We start from the raw sequence: 27682 nt of genomic DNA on the forward strand, positions 1-27682 counted from the left end.
ATTTTCAGTATCTTTAATTTATTTTATTTATAATTCCATGTTTTTGGTAATCAGAATATGAAAACGAAGTGAAAACAAAATGTCAAACAAAGTACTTATCTTGTCCAATCTAATATAAACACACTTCTAAAATGCCTTTAAAGATATCTTTAGCAATTCTCAGTTTGGATACTATAATTAGTATAAATCGACATCTGAAATTCTATTTTAATTACATTCCAATTTAAGATATGCATGATTAATTAGTAGTGATGGGCCGACAATCGGCGACAATCGAATAATCGTCGGCGTTGCATTCATGAGCGCGATCGCCGGCTTCACTTTTCCCTGACCGATTAATTACTTGTCACCCTAACGGATAATTTAGTTGTTTCTGATCTTTTTCTTTCTGGTATTTACGGTTCTTTGGGGGCAATTACGCCAAGGGAAACTACTCTACGTAAAACTGGCTTCCTCCAAAGTGTCAAAATAAATTGATGTCATCTGTGATCACCCAGATTTTGGAAGATATATGGCTTTTACAAAATAAAGCCGGGAAAACCATCAGCCTAAACTCTTGACATTAGTATGGCAGTGTGCATAGCATAACGTAAGACTTAGGCAAGCATATTAGCAAAAGTATCTTCAATTTTTGATTTTGTAGGATTGAAATCATTCCAGTCGTTAACTAAGAATTAATAAATCGTTAATACTTTTTTTCTCCAAATAATTTTAATTTAGTAGCATAATATCACTGGATAAGTCCCTGGTGAAATTAAGACAGTACCTGATTTGAATGTTACTATCTTCACAAATACTTTACTTTTATGCTTCATTTCTTAAGTAATGACATACAACATTCATTGTGAGGTGATCTTATAGATATGCAACTAGAATAACCGATTATCCGATTATATCCGATTAATCGAATCGGTTGGCTTGTCCGATTATACCGATTAATCGGTTGGCAAAACTAACCGATTTGCCCAACACTACTAATTAGTGAAATTCTTAAATCAATTCAATGAAATCACAAAATCGATGTATTTTATGATATCCTTAATCCAATTTAATGAATTCATTTTGTGATGTATCCAAAATTCAAAAGAATTAGAGATATCATCAAATTGAATCAAGGTTAACATAAGATAAACTGATTTTAAAATCTCTAATATTTTTTATTCATTTATATATGTCCAGTAATCGAATTATAGATATCCATAAACCGTTTTGTGATATCTATAAATGCATTTGATAAAATCCAAAGATAACTATTGATATCATAAAAAGTTTTGATATTCATATGAATGAATTAAGGATATTCATAAATGAATTTGTGATATTCATAAAGGAAATTAGGATATCACAAAATAGTGAATAAATAGTAAAACGGTACCTCTTATTAAAACTTATATAAATTGTTTTATTAAATATATAATTTCGTAATGGGGTTAAAAATGAATTTAAAAAAAAATGAAAAAGAAGAGTTTAAAACCAGTTTTTGTCATTATTTTATTTGACATTCCCGACAAGATCAAGGCGTTTATGTCACATTGATTTCAACATTTTTATTCAACTATAGATTAAATGTGCCTGATAGAATCATTTTCCTTTCCTTTTCATATTTTTAATCTTAAAGCGACATTTACAATAAGGATGGAGTTTTAATATATTTTAAATTCGGTATATGTATTTAAATTAAAACTTTAAAACAATACATATATATAACTTGTTCTGTAGCTTAACAATATCTATATATTAAATACTTTATATCTTTTTTGAAACATGAAGTATGTTGATTTCTTTTCATTTTCGGCAAATTATTATACAAATTACCAATCTTAATCCAGAACTTAATCCGAATCTAAACCCTCCAATGAAAAAAGTGTCTGCTGTAAGTTTCTGCACACTGTTTTCCTTATTGAAATGAAATATATAGGAAAATAGAAATATCTTTTCCACGAAAATAGTTCCTTTTTCAATGCACTGCATTATATAGTGTTGCAAATAAAGCTTGCACGAAATTTACGTGCATACCACTAACGTCGGTATTCGTATTCTTCAGCCATTGAGTCTCTAAATCGTTTCCTCAGTAACTGAAAGTATAAATTTGGACATTATACGTATTTGTTTTTCACATTATACCGTTGTAAACAGTAATCAGCTTATGCTGTCAAGATATAAGCAGAAAGGCACCAGTACTTGATCTATTTAAGAAATGGAAAAAGCGTCCAACTTTCCACAAAAAAGTAGGACCATCGAGTATATTATAATGTTAGATTCACTAATATTAAAATTCGTACTGGCAACAAGTTAAAATCCGCTGATAATAACCCTTGACATTTTACATTCTCAGAATGTTCTATACATCCGCATCATGTTGCGGATTGTTTTATTTTAGCGTCTTCCATTATTATCTTCAGAGCAGACATTACCCGTTCAGGTAGTATACAACTAATTTTCCGAACGTCCATTCATCTATTTCACCAGTAAATTTATTACACAAATAGGTTAGAAGAAAAGACAAAGACAGTGTCTTGTGAAAGCCAATTTTTCTTTTGCTTCTTAAGATAAGATATCATGTTAATTCTGTATACTTCTATCCTAAGACGTTTATAGGATTTTATAGAAATTAATTTCTACGCTGACTCCCTGTTTTATACAGCTGTCAAGATATATTCATTATCTTTACTCATATCATTGAGTATATAATGGATTACAAACACGGTATTTGGAAAATTGGATTCACAAGAAAATAATCACGTGACTAAATTTGAGAGCCATTTACAGTTCAATTTGTCACAGGGCATAGTTATTTGTTATGGGTCATGTCCTAAGAACGGATTTCTGTCAATGTGTATTTACCCAGATATGCAGCTAATCATATAAACATTCCCAATAGACAAAAATATAAAATTTCAGTATCTGAAGTCATTATTGTTTTGGTTTACTGAAATGGGGAAAAGAAACTGAAGTTCACATACAGCCTGTGCAGAGCTGTACTATTGATAGAGCATGAAATATGTAATTCTAAAAGTTAAATTATTTTAAAACAATGGAATTTTTATTTACATGACGATAAAACATAGTTGTGATTCCATGGTGCCATTTCGTCATTTTAGTGCTATTTTATCATTAGTCTGATATTTTCAGCATCAGCTTGGTGAAAACAAAATTAGATTATATATTGCATCTTTGTGTATCTTCTATTACGAAACACGACGCTACATCATCCCATTTTTGTCAGTACTTTTTGGACTCTCACCATCTTAACATCGGATCTAAACAAGGTAACTGTCCAAACGTTGTATCAATTGATAAAGACGAGCAGATAGAATTTTACATATATATTTACCCAGTATTTGAAATACCGCAGGAAAAAGAGAAAATTTTTAAACTTAACAAATGTTAACGGTGATTCATATAAGTATCCAAAGAGACGCATGCAATCCTCAGATTCAGATTTTCTAATACTAGTATTAGGCTAATTTGCAAGAATATAACTTTAGGAGGAATTTTAGAATAAATCTTGCAACTTACCAATTCACCAAGCAATGTTTTAACTTTTTCAATATCTTGTTCTCTATTGTAAGACGGGGCAACATCAGGATATAAACTTTCTACGTCTTCTAATACAGGAGCAGTATCAAAAAGAGAATCGGTCGGTATATTTTGTGGTAATTTCTCAGACAATAATAACTGACGTAATATGTACTGTCTCTCTTTTAGCTTTGAATCTGTGTCTGTATCCGGCGGCCCCGATCTTTTTCCATTTCCTGAAAATATATGAAGATACTGTCAAGTTTTAAAGTCAGATTTTAATTACAGCTTCTCATTCAAAGTAAGAGATATGTGTAACATAAAATGCATTTCAAAATGTAACATTATAGAGAAAAATCGAAGCGAGTCATAAGTGATTTTATAAAAATATATATATATAAAGTACCACGGTGGTGATATAACTTCAATTTAAAATGCTGACCTTAAATATTTAAATATTGTAGTATGCAGTTTGTTAACTTCAGAAACCATTTGGTTGACATGGAGTAAAACGACACATTTGCTGTAAGAATAACCTATGTAAGTCACATAATAAGTATAGCCAACACAAATTAATTGATCTAATGATAATACTCTATTAGAAAGATATATAGAATTATTTCGGTACAACTATTGTTGAATAGCGTATAGAGTTTCCCTTTCTTGAGTAAACTGCACTGTATCCCTCTTTGATACCGTGTATTACAACAGGTATTGCTAACACGAACTTTAAGTTTCTTCTGGAAACGTTAGTGCAAGCATCAAAAAGCAATTTCATTTTCTCTTTAGACACAAACGAAACGATACATAGCTATCCTGAACAATAAACTACTCCTAGCTTCTAAGTCGATCTGTTTAAAACAAATATTTCATCTTCTTTATACATTCTACTCATTTGATTGTTTTTGTCAATTCTAAGGAAACCTAATAATCATAGACTGCGAGCTAAAACATCATTTATTATCCTGAAAACAACAGAGATATAACTCTGTTTCCAACTTGTCTGGCCAATATAAACGTTTTACTTTTTATAAACAGCTGAACATTTCATTGTAAAAATACAATTTACATTGTATAACTTCATTCAGAAAACATCAGATAAATTTACTAAAACAAAAACGAAGCCACCAAAAGTGTATAAACATACTGGTTTTTGACTTCAACTAAATGATGATGGAATTAATGTAAGGGAAGTCTTCATAGAAATATTAGTATGCGTTTCCTTCTTTCCTATCTTTCCTTCCTTCATATATGTTTAATAACTTGAAATTTTAGCAGTTGGTTTAATTACTGGTAATGTTTCCGATTGAGTTCGAGTTATTTATCTCATCATTCGCAATAAAACAGCGGTTTCCATAGAACTATAGAACTTATAGATTGCGTAATTCGATAAAATTAATGCAGAGGTGTGTGTGTTGCCCTCATTGATTTGCGTGACTATATGTAATGTTTTCTTTAATTACTTGTATTTGTCTCATGTTTTGTGTATATATACAAACTGAGAATTTGTTGAATAAACTTGAAACTTGAAACTTCGTTTCAGATCGTGAAAGGCAACATCATATAGAGCAGACAATCATCCAAATCAGCAAATATGCAATTTTGGAAAGGATCTCCAAACCTCCACAACATGCTTCGTGACTGAGTGTTATCATATAAAGGGCAAATTTCTCCTACAATAATGAATGATTATTGTATAAGTAACTGATCAACGAAAGTTATATTTATATACATAAAAACTTTTAACATGTTTCACTCTGCTCAACAAACGTTCTATGAACTTATCAATACATTTTATTTCAGCAAAAAGATGTAACTGTTTATAGCTGTAGACGAAAAATTGCTGACCAAAAATGACAATAAAAACTGTCATGAAATGTATCTACTAATTATTCCAGTGTCAGTCTAATTTTCAAAGTAATCATGTTTGAGGTTTGTCAAATTTCTATTTTACATTCGATGTGATTAATGACAGAAAAGGTCACTATGTTCTCGCACAGTATGATTGTCTTTTAAAGTTAGAGATCCGATCTGCGATAGCCATAATATGTTCCCATTTTTTGCCTATGGTAATTTAATACCGCCCGCTTTCAAGAATTGGAAAATCGGCTATGTCAAACATTGGGAATTTTGCTTTTTTATCTTAAATTTTATTAAATGAAAAACCGAGTAGACAGGAGAGACGCCGCCATGGTAAGCCAGGATACCTTTAGTTTATACTAACTTATTTTAGGGCGATTGTGAAGCAAATTCTACAACTTATAGTAATCACTCTCAACAACTCATTCCTAATGGAATCCATCGCCAGGGTATGAGAGAAGAGAAGCAAGTTTCCCTTCTAATGCTGAGCGCCAAGCAAGGGAACAGGATACTTTTCATTTGACCGATAAAAAACATAAGAATCGAGGAAAAACAAACATGACTTAACACTTAGTACGTAATAAAAGCATAACTTGTAATACATTTTTACTCTTTATTTTTTTATTAAATCACATGTATGTTTGGATAAAATGAGAACGCATATATTCACTGCTAAAACACAATCGTTACAATCCAATCAACAATAAAAAAATCCCTAAAATGAAGTTAACACTTCTTTATTTGGTAATTCTATACAGACACGTGACAAAACCAACACAGTGCACACCTTTGACATATTTACCTAGACCAAGTATTTAATACTTCCTTAAATATTTGAGGGTTAATTTTAGTCCATTCTGTTAGCAGTAATTAGTTTTATATTTATGATATATGTTATTGTTGTTTAAGGATGAGGAGCGTAAGCTCAAGTCTAAAAATAAAAGATTTGTTCTGTTCTGTTCTGTATTTAAATTTTTATTTAAAAATATTATAAAATAAAAATGTTATTTAAAAAAACAACAAAAAAAACATGGAAGTAATTGTAGAATGATAAAGTCTTTTAGACTTTTGTGCAAAAAAAATCAACAACTGATTTTGGAAATATACCAAGAAACTTCATTTTGTTTCATGCAAACACATAATGGAAAAGTGAATCGTGCCTAATTATTAAAAAAGAAAAAGGAAGAGCCCCACTGTGAATTGGTGTTTATCAAAACTTTAAACTTCAAGTCATTTTCATGTAAGTGTTACTATTGAAAGACTATGCAAGTTGAAAAATACTTGAATGTAGTTCAGTGCTCTTATAGCTGCTCCAGAGAAAGGTTATGATTAAAATTTTACGCACTAGAAAAATGATATAAATTTATTTCAAAAAACAGTTGTTACCATAGAAACGGAAATAAAGCAATAATGTTATTTGAGTTTTCATTCAAAAGTAATGTGCTTTGAAATTACTTCAAACTGTTTAATATAATAGCCAGAAACGTATTTTGTATTTTCATATAGAAAATAAATATTTGATTTTTTTAATAATCTACCACAGAATTATGCTTGAATTTTTTTCTGACATTTAAAATATTTCTTGTATATTGTAATAATGCAAATATAACAGACAGATTTTCGGAGATACATTTTAAATTAATAAAAAGGTGGCATTATCAGGTGTCCTGTATCTGATTTCTGATCTCTCTGTCGTGGGGGCTTTGTCTCACTCTGTCCCTCTGGTCAGATCGCTCTGTGTCTGTACTAGTAGAGGATGAATTATGCGCCCTGTGTGGCTGCATTTGAACTATGTAAAGCGCCTAAGGCGCTATATAAATCTGGTAAAATTTAATGTACAACGCCAGTGAATATACTATGTGTAAAATTAGGCGTTTAATCATATAACGCAGTTTCAGTTTCAGTTTTCAGTTTCAGGTGTGATAAGAATACCGACTGATTTTGTTATTAAAGGTACAATATAAAATCAGAATAAATAATATAGAATATGATTTCATTCTTTTTGTTCTTCATTACCAAGCGAATATAATGTACAGGTGCACAAATTGCGGCTGTAGAAGTGTTATAGGTCTAAAAAAAGCACTATTTTAGAGGACGTCAACAGAGTATTTCCCAGAAAGGGCAGTTATTTCTATGAATTTGTAAAATAAATGATTTCGCTATTTGTGGTAGGATTACAGTTTGATATGTGGCTCTTTAGAACCGTAAATTTCAAAGAAACGAATTGTTCATACATGTTTGAAGAATTCGTGAGAATATTTCACAAAAATTATACGAATATGTCACAAATTTATGAAATTTACGTTTCGCATCTGTACCCCTATTTAAGCAAAATTGTGTATGTCACATTCCTGATTTGTGATATTTTCGGCCGTATTTGTAACAAATGTGTGATGAATCTGCAACATGGATCTGTCAGTGCTTAATGCTTCCAAGTCCACTTTGATAACTTTACAATTAAAATAGGAGCCTGCTGCAGAAAGCAACACAAGTACACAGCATAATGATGTGTCGGAATAAAATACAGTTCAAAACTGAATAAGTCATGACAAAGGATCACAGGTTATAGATAAATCACTTCACACAATTATCTTCCTACTATGAAAAATTAATAAAAAGAAATCAACAAAAACATGAATCACTGGGTTTCTTCCGTTTACAACAAAATTCAATAAACTTTTGATCTTGAACTTACAACCTCCGAAATCGCACTTAATGACATACCAATCCCTTTCCTAAGGAATGCTGATGTCCACGAGTCAATACGAACTGAAAGCTTCCTATAAAGTCATATGAAAATCGAATATAACAAACCATTATTTGATTGATTTTGAACATTGCATGTATTTCTTTTTCTGTGAACTCTTATAAGATGTGTTTGGTAGCGTGAAGTTTGAAATGGAAGTTATATGACAAGGGTATATTGGTGTTACCTCTGTATGCAGTTGTTGCTTACCGGATATTATTGAAATATGTCCTTCGGCAACAGTGATTTCTATGGTGGCTGATTTCTGCCATTTCGCGTTTTCGCCCCGCGACCCCGCCGAGCGAAAACACGAGAATCAACAAGTTAAAATGGCGGGGGCGCGGGGCGAAAACTCGCTATTTAGCGTGGGCGCGGAGCGAAAAGTCGCTGTTTAGCGGGGTCGCGGAGCGAAGAGTCGCTGTTTAGCGGGGTCGCGGGGCGAGATTTAGTAACTGGTATGTCGGGGGCGCGAGACAAAAACACGATAATTAGCGCTGCTTAAACGTCGAGTTTTCGCACCGCGCCCCGACATTTCAGTTACTAAATCTCGCCCGCGCCCCCGCTAATTATCGTGTTTTCGCTTCGCGCCCCCGCTAAATAGCGAGTTTTCGCCTGGCGCCCCCGCCATTTTATCTTGTTAATTTTCGTGTTTTCGCTCGGCGGGGTCGCGGGGCGAAAACTCGCTATTTAGCAGGGGCGCGAAGCGAAAACACGATAATCAGCGGGGTCGAGGGGAGAGATTTAGGAACTGGAATGTCGGGGGCGCGGTGCGAAAACTCGGCGTTTAAGCAGCGCTAATTATCGTGTTTTCGCCACGCGTCCCTGACATACCAGTTACTAATTTTCGTCCCGCGACCCCGCTAATTATCGTGTTTTCGCTACGCGCCCCCGCTAAATAGCGAGTTTTCGCCCCGCGCCCCCGCCATTTTAACTTCTTAATTCTCGTGTTTTCGTTCGGCGGGGTCGCGGGGCGAAAACGCGAAATGGCAGAAATCAGCCACCATAGATTTCCGCTGATCTACCTTAATATTGCCGGTAATAAACGATCAGATGATTTCAGATCGCTTTATTTTATATGGATACATTCCATTGTGAATTATTAGGACTTCATAACATGTCTTGTAAAACCTTTCCAACGAAATGCAAATGACTTAAGACAAGATTTTTAAACAACATTTCATAAACTATGACACCCTGTCAAGTGTCTCGAGGCTTTAGACGATATCGCTCATTAAACAAGCTATCTTTGCAGGATTTTCTTTCCGGTAACCCACTTTATTCTAGCTTTTATAACAGAAAGAGTACGTTTCGAATCTGCCTCTAGGAATCAATGTCACACAATGAACTATGACACTCTCAGTTACGTTCTATGTGATCGGTATAAGAGCGCCCGAGCTACTTCAACTGAATTTCATTAAAAGTAAATTTGCTTATAAAATTAATGTTTATTCGTTTTAGAAATTACAATGCGACAAAGAACGGAAACTATTTCAAACTGCTGTTTACGATTCAATTAAAAATACGTCCCATGTGTGATACGATCATGAAAAACATTCGGGGTCTTATTTTAATCTACATCTGTTGTGCTGCAAAAACTTTTTTCTAGTAACAAATTTTTCAAGCATGATTTCATTTTAAACAGAAAAGATTGCCAGTTGCTAACAAAATAAAAATATAAGAAGTGTTACTGTCATCAGTGAAATTCTAACAGTAAACGACTTTGGGGACCTCCGTGGCCGAGTGGTTAAGGTCGCTGACTTCGAATCATTTGTCCCTCGCCGATGTAGGTTCGAGCCTCCGGCTGGCTTACGGAAGGGCAGTGGTTGTACCAATGTGTACGTCCGTGGTAAAATAATGTACGGAGGGGCACCCGGGTCTTCCTCCACCATCAAAGATGGAAAGTCTCTAAACCTACAACAGTTGTGTCGGTGTGCCAACAAAACAAACAAGTAAATAACCTTGATATTTTTACTCGCTTTAGGGTTATAAAACAAATGCATGAAGTTGTTTAACCTGTACCCTGCTAAATTTCTAAAATGGACTGGTCTATCATTCAGTTTTGGCAGTACGACTTATTATTCAAATGGGTGTTCACTGAAAATTTGTTGACTGAATAGCGAACAGTGCAGACCATTATCAGCATGCACGGATGTGCAGGCTGATCTTGGTCTGCACTGGTCGCAAAGGCGGAATCAATTGCCGCCAGAAGGCTAAAGGTTAAGAAGATAAACAAAATCTATAAAATGATACCAGAGTGAACGCATGTACCGGCGCATATTTAAGAGGAGTGTTTGATATGAATTGCTTATTGTCCTCTAGCTCGATATCCACGTGGGGCACGATAAAAACCAATACCTACCTGTATAGGGTTATTCAATAGCTACACAACGGTGTATAAATGTACATGTTAGACTAAGTGTAAGACATAAAATGTGCCATTTGAATACACGCAATCATTGACCACTGTAGTAAAAATGGTTGGTAGAAGCGTCGACAAGAAAGATGAAATACGGGCTTACATCAAAGCTCGCTCAAAACTTGGTTGTTCTTTGAAGCAGCTGATGACTGAACTTTCTACTGCTTATGGACCTTCTTGTGTGTCTTATGACACAGTTCGGCGGTGGAAAAAGAAATCTGAGTCTGGTGTAGAGTCCATCAAAAATGCACCGAAATCAGGTAGGCCAAAATCTGCATCTCGTAAAGAAATCGTTTCCAAAATAAAGGAAATCATTGAAGGAGATGCCAGATTTACAGTTCGTGATATTGCACGAAAGGTAGGCATATCACTATCAACGGTTCACCTTATTTTGAAGAAGCATTTGAAAGTCAGAAAGATTTCTGCTAGATAGGTGCCACATCTGTTGACTGATGAGCAAAAGAGGCAACGGGTTAAAGTGGCCAAAAAGCTGCTTCAAATGTTTCCAAAATATGACAAAAAGCAGTTTGTCAATGTCGTCACAGGTGATGAAACCTGGGTCCATTATTTTGAGCCCGTCAGAAAGGTTAGCAATAAGATCTGGGCCACTAAACACAGCAAACGCCCAATAATTGCCAAACGTTCTTTGAGTGCAAAGAAGGTTTTGTATGCAATCTTCTTCTCTGGTGAAGGAGTCGCAATAAAAGTGCCGGTGGAAAAGGGCAAAAGCATCACCGGAAAGTACTACAAAGACGTAGTACTGAAGAAACTGAAAAAGTATTATCAGAAACGACGCCCTGCCACTGGTTTTAAACATGTCCGTCTTCTACATGACAATGCCCCCGCTCATACCTCCGCAATAGTTACAGCGTTTTTGAAGAAAGAAATAGTAACTGTTTTGCCTCACCCCCCGTATTCCCTAGACCTTGCCCCATGTGATTTCTTTTTGTTTCCGAAATTGAAATCATTCCTTGCTGGGCGGAAATACCAATCCCGACAGGCACTTGGATCTGCCATTCATCTGTACCCTATTACTGTGCCCAAATCAGTGTACCGTGACGCCTTCAAGAAGTGGATACATCGGCTGAAACTTTGCATTTCTAGCCACGGGGAGTACTTCGAGGGCATGAAATGAGCCCTTTTGGGCTGACTTGAAATTTGAAGTCTCCAGATAGAAATAAGCAATTCATTTCGAACATCCCTCGTAGGTGTAACTGGATGTTTTTCAATCTTACTTGTTCTTACATTCGGTAGAGGTACAGAAAATGACACTATCTTATTTTGACTTAACAAGAATTTAACAGATATTTTGTTTTCTAGTTATATAGGGTAATTGTGATTTAGTATAAGGTCAAAAGTCAAACATTAACTGATACAAATGATGTCAAATTGTACAAACAGTAAGACGAACTATTAACACAACGAAAAACACATATTTTTCAAGCTAAATATAAAGTGAGTAATGCTAACACCTACCTCCATAGCAAGCGTGTATGGCCCACTTTCCTGAGCATTTACCTGTAAGATACAAATAAATCATAGTAGAACTGTGTCCCATTTTCAGAATTTTACAGTCAAACAGCGGGAAAATTATACAGTTTATAACGAACACTGACGCTGGACAAGGAGACAAATAATTATCGGTATTAAAAACTGTTTGAAAAATGAAATGAAAAATCGAAAATTGTTACCCAAGGAATATTTGTGTAAAATTATTTCAAAATCAGACCAGCAGTTTTTGGCTAGTAGATTTTATAGGTTTTCACTACATATACATATATGAAAAATTTGAAAAAGAAAAAAAAAATGAGCAGAAAGATAAACAAGAAATATCTTTAAAAATGATGGCCGGCGAATTGTAATAAGGAAAGAAGTTTATGAATTTTTCATCTAACATTCATCTTTCATCTAACATTTTTCAAATTGCAAAACTAAACACCGCACTTTAACAATTTAAGGGGGCCTCCGTGGCCGAGTGGTTAAGGTCGCTGACTTCAAATCACTTGCCCCTGATCGATGTGGGCTCGAGCATCGCTTGGGGCGTTGAATTCTTCATGTGAGGAAGCCATCTAGCTGGCTTACGGAAGGTCGGTGGTTCTACCCAGGTGCCCGCTCGTGATGAAATAATACACGGAGGGGCACCTGGGGTCTTCCTCCACCATTAAAAAGCTGGAAAGTCGCCATATGACCTATCATGTGTCGGTGCGACGTTAAATCAAAAAAAAAAAAAAAAAAAAAAAAAATAACAATTTAAATGGTTCCCTTTTAATTTTTCGCAAAGGTTTCTTAGGGTTGCAATTTTGTTTCGTTTATCCTTAGACGAATAATTACAGCAGTAGTTTGATGAACATTCATGAAGCGGTTCATGAGAAGAGGTCATTAAACGTGTTTATATTTTTAGCTAAATTGGTCCCTATCCCCATTTGTAACAAAATAGCAGGAGACCTTACGATATTGTTACACATCGAGTTTGATAAAAATCCATTACATTTTAGTGGTTAATGCGAAGAAAGGCATATCTACTTTTATCTATAGTGGTCCCTAATAGGGCCCAAGTTCCTATAAAAATAAATTTGGAAGAGGACCTTATAATGATGCTCCAGACCAAGTATGACAAAGATCCACCAAGCTGTTCAGGAGACGCTGTATTAAGGCATTTCTAGTTTTAGCTCTAGCAGCCCCTAAAAGGGGTCAAATGTCCCAGCTAAACAAAGATGGTTGCGGAGCTAATAAAGATGCTACAAATCAAGTTTGATTAGAATACATGAGAAAAAATCAATTAAAGGATTTTTTCATTTATTATTTTTATTTATTTCTAAAATAGGCCAACTGATCCCATTCAACAAATGCATATTCGCTATTCATGAATCTTTGGACAATAACGTCACTCCTATAAAAAAGTGAAGGTCAAGCAAAACATACAATTGTAATTATTTCAATATTTTTGTTTCATAAGCAAAGTTTGACCGTAGTCATATCACATAGATAAACTGTACGCAGCGTACCTTCATTTCAGTGTAATGAGATTCAGTCATTATATAGCATATATATAATAAAACAGATTTCAACTGAGTTCAATATTTGCATACCATACTAAAGAAAAATATTCATATATAATAAATCAGTTAAATAATTCATAACAAATATATCAAAGCAAACACGTACTCATTTTAATATGCAATCTGAATAAGTCACAAAAGCAAGAAACCTTTTCATATACAGACGACAATTGTTACAAGGAAAATCTTTTAAAAAGCACTTCTCTACATAAAAGACTCTTATCACACCCTTATTCATGTGATACGCAGACCGTATCCAGCTCTTTCTTTAATTTGATATATGTTGGTATTTGAACAGGTTTTTATCAAATTTATTAAACTTACTTATCATTTTGAGATATATCAATATTCTTGCTAAATATACTGAGCCAAAGTTAGCTTTAAAACTGTGAACAGCGTCGTTTAGGATAAACGCTTTGTCTACATTTCACTCAGCGTAGCACAATCAACAGAGTGAAAGAAATTGACACTCTCGTCCAATCAGGCAGAGTGTTACATAAATCTTCCATTTTGATAAATCATCTATAATGCGTTATCAAGTAGTTTGATTTGCAAACTGAAGTCACGTGGCATAGGTAACGAAAACCAATTTAGACGGCGTTCGCCGAAAAAGTATCGGTGAATGTTTAGAAGATGTTTAAAGCTTTTACATATGGAAATGTGACCCTGCCCTCTGGCGGCCTTGCTTCATTGGTGAGGGTCGCCAAAGGAACAATTTTGTGACATACTTGGTCTGTTTTGAAATATTTGTACAGAACTAACAACATTAGAGAAAAACGTTGTGTGCCTGTAGTATAACAGATGTATTGTTTTTTATTTCCCATGATAAAGTGCGGAAAACATCAGTTTGAACTGAATGCGAATATAGAAATTGATACTTTTATACCACTAATGATGTGTCGTTTACAAGACAAAGTAACTGTTGATTAAAGGTAAAAAGTTCAACTGCTAAATTTACGGGCTCATCTAAGAGAAGAATGTCTATTTACTGACAACAAGTTGTGTACAGATGCACGCATGAGTCATAAATCCATCATAAATGTTAATAAATACAGTTTCTATGGTAACAACAGCTGTCTAATGATTACTTTTTAAATATATTATTAAACCTTTTTATATAATACTAGCTTACATACAAATGTACTTAATAAAATTGTATTTGTAACACAATGGGAGAACGTTAAAATATATGGAACCATGACCTGTAAGGTCAACCAATAAGGCAGAATTTATTACAATTAATGACTTAAAGAACGCCCCATTCATACAGTGCAATTATTTCATTCCTGAAACTTGTATGCTAATATTTCGATATTCACTTATTATTATTTGTTAAATTGTATCAAATGTGATGGTTTAAGTGCTACATAAAAGGAGACCGTTTTCACCTGTGCATACAAACTCCACAGCCTGCACTTACAAACAATGTTACTGTGCACATGGATTCATGTCCTACAAACTTTACAAGCGCGCATTTACAAAACGTAATTATTATAATGTTACTATAATCGAGCCGCGCCATGAGACCAGCCAGCGCATCCGCGCAGTCTGGTCAGGATCCATGCTGTTCGCTTTCAAAGCCTAATGAAATTAGAGAAACCTTTAGCGAACAGCATGGATCCTGACCAGACTGCGCGGATGCGCAGGCTGGTCTGGATCCATGCTGGTCGCAAACCCACTATGTTGGTTTTCTCATGGCGCGGCTCATATGTTTAAGTCCGTTTCAAACTTACATGTGTATGTGCAACAGCTTTTTTTAAAAGTTCCTGAATTAAATTAAAAATCTATATATTATAATTATTATCGAAGTTTATTCTTGTCAAATGAAAGCTTTTGTTACCAAGATTATCCTGGACAGGCTGCGATTCAGTGTTTCAGTAACACCACCACATTTTATGTTTAGTCAGAGTCATCTTAGTTGTCGTTTCGCAGCGAGGAAAACACAGAATTCAGAGCTCCAAAAATAGTGAAGAAACAATTTATCATGGTTCACAAACAAGTTTAACTTGATGGCTTCAAATGAACAAAACAAAATAGCACGGGTTCGCATATGTCATTAAGTGTGGGGATGAAATCTTAGTTAGCTGTCATTTCATGTGACGTTACTGTCCTCTCCTACTGCTCAGCGTTTCAAATCGCTCTGAGCAATAAAGACAACAGTAACCTATGCATAATAAAGACAAAACTATTGTCTGGGATATTGCAGTAATTTGATGATCATAAAGTAATATTAGCTACGCAGTTTACTATTATACACAAATAATAGATGAGCGCAGCTGTACAAAAAACAAAGATATAGGGGTTTGCGACCAGCGACCAGCAAACGTCAAGACAAGGTCAGAAATAGGAACTGAAACGCGACTTTGGATTGGTTAAAAACTGCAGGGAAACCTGTAAGTGTCAATAAGACGTAAGCTGATTAGATAAAAATAGACGTAAGCTGATTGGATAAAAAGTAATGTTTACAATAATAAAATGTGTATCAAAATCAAGCAATACAATATTGTCTGGCTGAATGTAAGAAAATGGATTGGATAAGCCTAATGAATTTAAAATTGCTATTTTTATGTGTTTGAAATGCTGTCTTACTGATAAAATTGTATTTTAATGGTCATCTCTCAATTCTGGTGATTTCTTATAATGGAAGTCTATAGAAAAAAAAAAAACAATAGCAATGAAAAAATTCTATAAATGTCAAGAAAAAATTAATTATTGTAAAGTTACTGCTAACCATAACGAAAATAGCTGGTATGGACCGCAATGTATCAAATTACCGGTGCTAGGGGCGTGAAAGCTGATCCCTCATAAACTGACCCAGTCAAACCGAGGCTACTATTATTCTGATTGTAGCATTCTATCTTTCCAAAGGATATTTTTATAGATTTTATTTTCAAGTGCAAACGTGTAAAAGAAAAATAGAAAACTGTGTACTTTTATTATTATTTAATTATATAGATCATTTCTTTGCGCTTTTTGTTATTATATCTTAAAGGAGTATGCTACAATAATGAAAAAGACGTTAAACCCGAACACACACATACAATACACTTACAAAACACACTGATATATAAGACGCACGCGGGATAATCTTATCCAACTAGGGAAATATCATAATGTCTGTGTCAAAATGAGTTAGTGCCAAGAATACGTAGATAATCAGGTTTGTTCCTCATATTTCGGATGATTCAATGGCTAGCAAAGTCGTTTTCCTGAATGTAAAAGACTTAATACACTTTAAACGCAATATCGCCATTTGGTTATCACGTTTGGGATTTAGTCTCACTCGAAGAATGTTATATTTGCGCTGAAATATTGAACCAATATATACTCTTTGCGCACTTAAGTGTTTCTATTACTGCAAGTTAGATCACAAACCTTAACTGAACATTGCTCCTATTATTATAAGTAAGATCACCAGCCCCGAATAAAAATTGCTTTAATATTTGTGAATGAGATTACTAGCGCTGGATGAGCATAGATCCTAGTATTCTAAGAAAGATTTAAATCCCCGAATGGACAACAAAGATTACTAGCTCTGGATAGACCGTCATTATTCGCAATATTTTAAGTAAGATCATTAGCCCTGGATGAACACTACGCCTATTATTGTAAGCAAGATTACGAGCCCCAGGATAGACATTTCTCCTAAAATTGTAACTAAGATCACCATCCTATCATTGTAAGCAATATCACAAGCCTTGAATAAAGATTTGCACCTGTTATTGTACTATTGTAAGAGATCAGAAGCCCTGGACAAACACTGTCCTTATTGAAGTAAGTAATAGTATTAGCCTTGGATGAAAATTGTTTAATCTTCCAGACGAAAGTCAAAAATAAGTCACCCTTGACGAATTTCAGATTAATAAATGTGATTTACCCCTGTTTGCAACTATATTGCTAATGTTGCATTTACTTTTTTAAATTCCACTTTACTGTTGAAATTTGCACAGTCCATGTCAAAGTCGATAGACAATATTTCCTTGAGCTAAAAAGGAAACGTTGCATGTAAAATGGAAAAACGTTAGACATATTTTTGAATTCATACAAAATTACTAGTATTACATTTTCAAAATGAAACGAAAAAAAAAGAGAATCTATGATAGCCATTATTGACTTGTACTATATACGTATATAAATTCTGTAAAAAAATCGGCTTGTATTTCACAAGTAAATATGAAGAGACAGAAAAAATCCCATATTGTACCTTTTGTATTATATGTTGACGGACTACTTTCATTAATATGCATGACCTAACCCAGTTCTATGAATAGCATAATAAAAACTTCATTTTTCTTCAAAAGTTTCATTTTAACAACGATAAACATTGAAGATTTCATTCAATAAGAAAAACGCAAACAAAAAGGTGGATATATATAATAAAAAAGGTCATGATATCAGTAGCTAGATCTGGGATTTTGTATTTGGCACTCGTGGATTTTGCAAGGTCGGATTGCGCGCCTCTTGAGATCCGATCTGGCAAAATTCCACTCGAGCCGAATACAGCATCCTAAATCGAGCTACTATTATAATAACCCTGTTATATTATCATGGGATACGAAAAGAAGCCGAATTAGAATTTTTCCATTAATTAGTAAATAAGTTTCGTAGGACGATAGACTAACAAATGTCCCAATAGAGATTAAGAACCAATTTACAATGTCATAAAATAAATAAGATTTTGCTTGTTACATGACTTCAATCCCATGAGTGAATTTCAAAAGTAATTGCGTTTAACAGTTTATTATTACGCAGTACGGTTATGTTACTCTTGTCAGCGCGATCGGGATATCTCAAAGACCTATATGTCTGTCTGAGTTCAAAAATATTTCACTTGTTTGAAAGTGCGGATGGAAATACCTGTGTCAAAGGTAACTGTTTAGGCGACAACGAGGCTCTGTCGAGATAACGGAGAATAAGATATTTCCATCCACACCTACGACTAGTGATAAATTCCTTTTCTTGCATACCATGTTCTTCAAGTATTAAAAGAAAAGGAATGACTTTCTTTTAAACACTATTTGATTACAGTTGCATATGAATTTTCGTATTCATTCATAAACTACAGCATGTGAGTCCTTGTACCCCGGGGTGTAAGACGAGGTAAACCTATGTGAAAATTCTGTCTCCTTCATTTTGCAAAAAAAACAAGAAAACAAAAAAAACTAGTTTTTAGAGTCTTACAACTATTGAATTTTATACTATAAGGGCAATTTCTTTCTAGAAAATGTTTAATACAGGGCTAAACCGTTTGTGAAAAACTCTAAGCTTCAATCAGACCGAACTTAAAAACATTATCAAAAGATCTAGATTATACATTGTTCCGATATGGTTCGTGAAAAAGTCCCACTGTAGCATCATCATAAAATTCGAAATATATGAATATTGATTTAATTCTTTATGCCTCATTAGTTTATATGGCAATTTTGACGAAACATGAAAAGGAACAGTGTAGAATGTTCCGACTCAGTAACTGTCTTATGGCATTTTAATGTTAAAGTAAACATATCAATAATTTATCACAAGTCAGGGTTAGAAGAGTTAGTATGAGCAGTTAGATACAGTAGATTGGTCAATATTTGCGATTGTGTTATTTTACAGGCATTTGTGCGCATTTTGTGTGTTGCATAGAAATGTAACAAACTTGCTTTGAGAAAATTGAAAACGCTTATGCTAGCATAAAACTGCCATTTTTAATGTTTAAAACGTATGTAAACTAGTTGATAAAAGGAGATCACGTTCCGTTAAACTTTTTTTATGCACGCGCTCTTCGTGGCGAAACATAACGCATACTGGCCTGAAATGCAGACAAGTTTGGAAAAGAAACGAAGGCATTTCGACATAACGTTCATTTAATTAATAATTAAAAAAAAATAAAATCGTGTTTTCCTATATTTGAACTTGGCGAAAAGTTCAAACGCATGCGGAGTAATTTCACGGAAATGTAGCCCGGGTGAAATATTCTACGCAGCGTATAACTAATTCGGAGTGTTTTAATATATTAAACAATATTTGCTATATATAAATTCGATTCTAATGTGTCTTTTATGTAAGAAATGTGGGTGAAATATATAAGCACTATTTCTTAGCGCATATATAGAGGTCAACGTGCCGCAATCAAATCAGAGCGATACATCGTTCGATTTTGAATAATTTTCATATGAAACAGTAGATCAAATATCGCAGCACGCTTTTTCGGGCTGCTGTATGACGTAAAGTAATTTATCGCTGTGCTTTAATGAAAATAAACTTTTTTTTTCACATTAGAATTGAGCTTTTTACATCTTAAATGCTAGAATGGCCTTAACGCACGATTGTTTTGTGTTTTAGCATCTGCAAATCTTGAGGGATTATGCAGATGCTAAAACACAAAAAAAAAAAAAAAACACGTTATCCTTGCACTAAAACATATTTAGAACAACGTTTGAATTTTCATTCGTCTTATATCTACAAAATACAATTCGGTTAAGGCTATATTCCTTTTAACTCTCATTTTAAATACAAGACTTTCCCACAACGAAATATAGCAGAAGATGTCGTACACTGATGGAACTTTACGCCTCGAGTACCGACAATCATATCAATTATACGCCTTTGCATGAGTAGTTGTAATAAACTGACGTTTTCCAAAAAATGCCAGAAGGTGCCAAACTTTATTATTAGGAATAAGTAAAAGAAGATATAAAATCTATATACATTCGCGACTTGAGGAAAATATGAACTATATCCAATAAAACGCCGTCTCTTTTGCTTTTAGTACAGGGTTTTCTTTAAACGTGTCGCAGAAGGAATAATACCAAGTGCTTCGGCAAAAACTGTGTACTTTATTACGCGTCATTCGAAGATTTTGTACATGTTCATCTATAAAATATTGTAGAAATTGTATGCCTCCTTGATTGATATTTTAAGGTATTTTTTCAGTACATGGTGCAACTATTTTAGTTTAGTTATTCTCCCGAGTAATGTAAAATTTGTTTTATATCAAATGTATGTTTTAAATGTGCTTGATCTTCTCCTTGTTAACATTGCGTGTTAATACTGGGCTCTCTGTGCACAAATTTCGTTTAGGCATTCACTGAAATGTGCTAGCTCCATCACATAGTCTATTTCTCATGGAGTTTATGAATATTCTGAACAAAACAACTAGTCCGCCGTTTGTTACTTTGCCAATATCTCGCAAAAAAAATCTTCTTTGAAATTTAGCGTACATTCAAAATAATATGTTGTTAATCAACATTATAACATGTCGTCATATAAACTGCTTCATTTTAAGACTTCTTCCCATTTCTGAAAGTCACAAAAACTCACTAAATATCTAATCTTTACAAACTAGCAAAAAACTCGAAAACGCGAAAATGGGAAGAAAAAAGAAGAAAGAAAACAAAAGGTCGTAATCGTGCTTTATTTTATTTTATTTTTTTTTTACAAATGAGGCGAGGAAATAAAATGACTGACTTATATATAAATTGATACTTGTATTTAAAAAGTGAATATGATTTTAACAATACTTCATTCTAAAGATATTTTAAGTTTCAAAAATGTATGTACAGTAATCCTACGGGTTTTATTTTCGCTATATTCACGAAGTCCCTCACCTCGCGAACATTAATCTTCATTGGATTCTCACAATCTCTACTTAGGCACATTTCACCTTTAAACAATTTTATACCGATTAGTTAAAACAACAATAATGGTTTATATATAGGATATCATATGATATATATTCGATGTTTACATTTATACTGTAATAAAAGAATTAAAATGATTCGCATATTTCACAAAAATTGAGATTCTCAATCGCCATATCCACGTAAATCAGATTCGCAGCCACGACAGACCCAGTTCCGGGTCTTCATGTGTTATGACGTATGTGAATGCACCGGCTAATTAAGATGTTGCATATGGCACGTGCATGTTTTATCACTACACTACGCTGGTCAGTGACAATTATTAATTAAATAAATCATCTTCCAAGAATGAGTTATAGCTGAAGTTTACGGTCATGATAAAGGAAATTACAGAATATGACATCCATAATAAACAGTTAAGACAGCTTCATATTTAAATAATTTACAAACCAAGCGTTCTGTTTTCGCTGAAATGTGTATGAAAGATCGATTTTCGCGATAAAATGTGCATAATTTTATGGTAAAGTCCGTAACCTCGCCGGAAATTGCCTTCTATTTTACGCATAAATCCCTGCTATTTTCACGACCTAGCTTTTATTGACGCGGAGAATTTACAGTTAAGGTGGGCTTTACCTGAAATGGTAGTGTTAAATTAATCATGAAACTTTTCACATCTTTACTTTGGCGTAAAAAAAGACTAATTTTTTTTTATCACAGTACTGAAAATCAAAATGAAAGAAACCTAATCCTGAAACATATAAAAATGATCGCTTCTCAACTATCGTATATAATTTTACATTTAGCTGAATAGTATATCGCGGATGGACACTTGAGGCCAAAACTATCATTCTTGAATGACGTCTGATCTGTCAGGATAAGGTAAATGCTATCTGATAAATAATCAAATATATACTTTCCAATGGTGTCGTTTTTTCAAAGGTTGCACCGAGGTTAATTGCAATACATCCAGAATCCAGGGCAGCCTAATTTGATTCCACCAGTAATCATTTTGCGTCAGGTTATTTAAATATGAGAATGGGTAATTGTCATGTGTTCATTTGTCTTCTTTATTTCCACGTGTAGCTCTGTACCAGCATGCGAGGAAAGCATGGTAAAGGCGATCACCGCACATCAGTGGCGTTATTGACGTCAGATATTGCCGTGTCTGAACCAGAAATAAGACTTAGCACTTAATAGCAAACTTTAACCCAAAATGATGACACTAGAGATTTTATGGTTGGCTGCAGAAAGACATTACTTTGGATAATTGTAATTTCATATGATTTGGATCACCTCTGTATAACACTGAATAAATGTGCAATTGGGGCTTGATTACCCTCGTATAAACTTTAATAAATGCGCAATGGGCGCTGGATCACTCTCGTATAAAATTGAATAAATGTGAAATGGACACTGGATCAGCATCTTCCTACATTGAACAAATGCACAACACACACTCGATCAACAGCGTATGAACTGAATAAATGCGCAGTGGACACTGGATCAACGTCGTCTAACATTGAACAAATGCGCAGTGGACACTGGATCAACATCGCATGAATTGAACAAATGCGCAATGGGCACTGGATGCTGGATCACCCTCGTATAACAATGAATAAATGCGCAGTTGTACTAGTTTAATAAACATATCCTGACGGCAACATCAGACATAAGGCAACAAGAAACTACTTTTGTATTGTCTGCATGTTTATAGCTGGTATTGCTGATAATCATCAAAGAAGACGTGGATGTAATTCTATATATTATTTTGAAGTTCCGTCTGTCTTTAAAATGTCAACAGAATGTATACAAATTTACAAATATTTTAGTGTAGTTTAGTGTACAAATTAAAGTCCAGGTATACTTTTAAGTACTAGTATGCGTCCCATTTTACTAAAAGACAGTGATTCCCCCAAGCAGCTATGTTTAGATTACTCGTTTGTCGTCTGCTCTTTGGAAGATATCAGTTACGCGCGAAAAACTTCAGCAGAAGCACTTTTTGTCCCTTTTTTGTGTGGATAATTTGTTAAAATGATAATTCATATAAACAGACAGTTGTTACATGACAACACAATGGCATTATTTATTTCTTTAATTATAATTGCTGGCTTTTGCAAGTTATCGTTTGGCATCACATTGTACCGGCAGTAGTTAGATGCCTAAATTCCATTTTTGTACTAGTATCAGAATTCTACAATAGCTACATAATGGGGATTGAAGTACCGTTAACTATGATCTGATTAAGTCGTGTTCATGTACCTCTTTAATACTTTTTACTTATCCATCAAGAAATTATTTAGGCAAAATTACTTTAATCAGTTTGTACAGGAGGAAGAAATTGAAAAGATATAAAGTTATTTCTTGTAAGAGGAGCAGATAAACAACTTTAAATTACATGTTCATGTTTTTGTATCAGGTTGTCGATACTACACAAATACTGTAAAGTGATGCATTTGTTTAAGTCGAGTTATTGTACCCAAATAATATTACTATGAAATGGGAGTCATTTAAAAAAAAGCTGTATTTGCAAAATATTTCTTATACTTTATGCATAGCATCGCGTATATTACTGAAGACATGATGAATGACAAAAAAAAAAAAAGATAATGAACCATACTTTAGATATTAAAAATACTGAGAAAAAACAACTGATAAAAAAACTGAATTGCGCAATGTTATAGTGAAGATTAATGGTTCCAAGTGATGTTATGCCCACTCCGAAGAAGCTTACCGAGAATTCGAAGATCTTGTTTAACGAGAAAAATCACCAAAAATTCGAATATCCTGAGTACCGAAAATTTGCAGATCATGCTTACAGAGTAAGATAATTTATCTGTATTTTCATAAAATTTCATCAGAACGATTAAATTATGTCTTTCCGATTTATTTACGAATTCTTGTCGAAAGTAATTGAATTTAACACAAAAATAACTTAGCTCTAAATAAATAACTATTTCAGCTTCACACAAGCTGATTTGTAGGGAATAAAAAAAAAATCTTTTTGCGCTGCAAAGTTAAAATCAACAGAGAAATATCAGGTTGCCGTTTTTCCAAGACTAATATTTTCCTAGAAGATAGTGTTGCATGCGAACGCCAGTATCTGTGACGATAATTTGCTATGATATGACTTTTATTGACTATATCTTTTGTTATTAACGGGCTTTGTATTCCGTGGCCCGAAGTAGGCCGTAACATGTTCAAGTTGTTCAATATTTGCCCAGTTGGAATTAAAGACGCATGGCTGTGATAAGTTAATATGTATTCGCATGCACAGTCATTAGTGTAATCGCACCAAATTGACAATAACCCTGTTATTACATATTGTATTTATGTTTCTGTTAACTAACTATGTAAAACCTTTGGCTGTTTCTCTTGTTTTTACTGATTTTCGTATGAAATCCTGCAAATTTCCTTGTTTGAATTAACAGTATAATATATACTATTACCACCTTTATGCGCACAGATGGAAAATAACAACAGCATTATTTCATATGTAGAAAGTAAATGAATGTAAGTGGGTAAAGAAAATATGCCCCTTTAAGTAAGCACAGAATTATATTTATTATGTTTATCAGTTTATAATCATTTCTTAAGCTCCGCAAAAGCATTTAATGTGTCTTCGACATAGTCACATAGCACTTTCATTAAACACTTTATAAAGAAACACTTATTTCTAATATGACTTTTCAATCATTAAAAGTGCACGCCTTTAGATTTATGTCATTTTTTTTTAAATTAAATAGTCTTGCAATAGAAACAGAAAGAAATTTTAAAGTGATTCTGTGAATTTCAGGAACTTTTTACCTGCAATGAAACTATTTTAGTCAATTATGTCATAGTCAATATGTATAAAACTCTAAAAAGCGTTTGAAATTTAATTGGGAAATAGATTTTAGTTTTGCGTTCTTTGTTGGCAAATAGAACGCGGTTTTGAGTTCAGATGCGTCGTAATTAATCATATTTGCCAACCAAGCACGCAAAGCTAAAATCTATTTCCATTCTAACACTTTCGAATTATACCAGGAAGGAATACTATTCTGGAATAAAATGTGGTTTTAAATACGAGGGAGTACATCGGAATAGCCAAAAGCAGGTTATTTTGCGAAACGTGTTCTAACCGACGAGACAATACACGGTGATTGTTTATATAAAAGAAAACCTTGAAAGTGTTAGAATATAAAACAGAAAGCATTTAGCTGTACTTTGTATTACAATATCTATCAAGTAAAACCGTTTAAAGTTGATTTTATTTTGATCTAGAGGTATGCCCCTTTAATGTGTAGCTGTTCATTTAATTTACGTACTCTGTTTTTCAATGTAAGCTTCGGGAGACTCGGACAAATGAAATCAGTAATATTTTCATGTCTTCTATATCTCATTACTTTGGAACGAGTAAAGTAGTAGTATCAGTTATCATGTACGTCACCATAACAAAGTTATTTAAAACATCCACTAAGCTTGTCTGACTTACAGTTATTTATAATTAAGGCCACAGCATAATTAGCTATGTTTGCCCCCGATTTTCTTGCTTTATTTGATAAATCTAAACGCTAAAATCCATTCTTAGTGTTAAATGAAATGTTCGTCCTTAAATTTTCTTAACAGATTAGTATTTGTGAAACAATTTCCTTCAACACATTTTTCATCTGGATTAAGATTTGAAAATTGATTAACTCCCACAAATGCAGTATCTTTTACAGAAAAGTCATAAATCGAACCGAAGAATGTTTATTTGACTTTTAAAAATTAAAAATGTTCTCCATGGATGCAACAAGAGAATCAAAATTCACGTCAATTGTTACTTTTAAAAATTAAAACCAAATATTCAGAATGCTAATTTGCTTTGAAAATTTATTAAAAAAAAAACAACCCTAAAACTTTTCTTATCATTATGCATAAAATGTCCCATTTTAATTGAATAAAACGGCATTTAGATAAAACAATAAAAAATAACCATGGTATTTTTATTTAATCCAAAATTTTCAATTTGCTACCATCATGCTTAGCTACGATTTATAAAACAAAATATATACATACGTTATTTATTACATGTCTATATTTCTTAATATTAAATAGTAAAATTTCTACATACCGTAAACTGTTGTGAATGTGCAGGATATATATACACATACTGAAATAGCGACGAAAGCTAACGTTGTTGACTGCATTTTGATATAATATTCACTACACTAAAATACAAAAATAAAATATTTATATTGGAAAATTATTCCGAACAATGTCCAAAGTCTTCTTTCAAAAGTTTTACGAATATATAAAAAATCCAGAAAAAATATTTGAAAAGTGTTTACTGCCGTCGATAATTATCAATGCGATAGTCCATAAAGTGACGGAGTTTTATATATTTTCAGGCACTAAAGAAATATGATTCTATACACGTCACAGTCTCAATAACGAATCATAGTGTTGATCACCAGTTGAAAATGAAACCCCCGCAGTTCAGAACATAGTAACTGTCAATAGTATTCAATAATAATCTAGGTATTGCTAGTATTTTCTATAACTATTAGACTCTCCAAACGTACGAGAGGCAATAGTTCTGCATCAACAACCAATATCATTTGATGAGGATAAAACAAATAATGGAAACAAGTGGTTCAAAGATTTACGCTTCGTAGCTACGCATACTCATATTGTATACGAAAAAGAAATCAAACTGGTTACACTTTATCCCTATTGATATGATTTTTGCTTTTTCAATGACTTTCCTGCTCGAAACCATCCCGTAATGTTGGCCACATTGTATCAAAATCGACGAAATCGCTGGATTGTTTGGATTCATGCAGCGTTGCGGGGTCGATTAGATCAAATGAAATTAAAGTGACGAAAACAAGGCGCAAATGTTATTTTAATTGAGAATCATGAAAATCAAACGACACATTCAATCAGACAATGACTTCTGAACAGCGTCATGTTTCTTGTCTTCCAAGAGCAGAAAATTTGTAATACCACGAAAGGAAGCCACGATAATAGCTGAACTTGAAACGAATGGAATAGGAGATTATTTTTTATTTTAGTTTGATTTGAGTTTAATTGAAAACAGATACACATTTATCCTTCGATAATTGGTGAAATGACATTAAAATGAATGCCGGAAACAATATCTTGGCGCTCAGTCCCGATCATTAATGCGCCTTTAAAAATATCTCTTTTTATAAATTGAAATGAAACAGTTTAGGATTAAAGTTTCAACCTTTGCACTTAATACCTTTCCGAGATTGTTCATAGATTTCCCTGAGCCCAAAGTGTTTTTTTTTAGTTGCGGTGTTAAGAATTGGCAACTGTTTAAAAAAATGAATTTGTTGAACAGTCAGAAAACTAAGTCTGGAAATATGAAGATGTTGTATTTTGCCATTTTGCTATTAGCAAGGTAGAGGTGTAGTTTCTCAAAACATCACCAGAAAAAAACAACAAGAAAAAGCAGAAATATAACTTATGA

General features: G+C 33.5%; 1 protein-coding gene across 1 annotated transcript; it reads right to left on the reverse strand.

The window, feature by feature from the left end:
• LOC123551503 (uncharacterized) lies at positions 1 to 26767 on the reverse strand. The gene is made up of 4 exons (XM_045340488.2): positions 26318 to 26767; positions 12018 to 12059; positions 3520 to 3755; positions 1 to 2075 (listed from the first exon to the last, which is right to left on the reverse strand). Exons 1-4 carry the CDS (start codon positions 26391 to 26393, stop codon positions 2019 to 2021), a joined length of 411 nt encoding a protein of 136 aa, XP_045196423.1. The 5' UTR covers positions 26394 to 26767; the 3' UTR covers positions 1 to 2018.
• Between the last annotated feature and the right edge of the window lie 915 nt (positions 26768 to 27682).

Source organism: Mercenaria mercenaria, chromosome 4, assembly GCF_021730395.1.
Source record: "Mercenaria mercenaria strain notata chromosome 4, MADL_Memer_1, whole genome shotgun sequence".
NCBI lineage: Eukaryota > Metazoa > Mollusca > Bivalvia > Venerida > Veneridae > Mercenaria > Mercenaria mercenaria.

Coding starts and splice junctions, on each gene's coding strand:
- LOC123551503 (XM_045340488.2), bottom strand. CDS start 26,393: ATGCAGTCAACAACGTTAGCTTTCGTCGCTATTTCAGTATGTGTATAT. Junction 12,060..26,317: donor CACATTCACAACAGTTTACG/GTATGTAGAAAT, acceptor TGTATCTTACAG/GTAAATGCTCAGGAAAGTGG. Junction 3,756..12,017: donor CATACACGCTTGCTATGGAG/GTAGGTGTTAGC, acceptor ATATATTTTCAG/GAAATGGAAAAAGATCGGGG.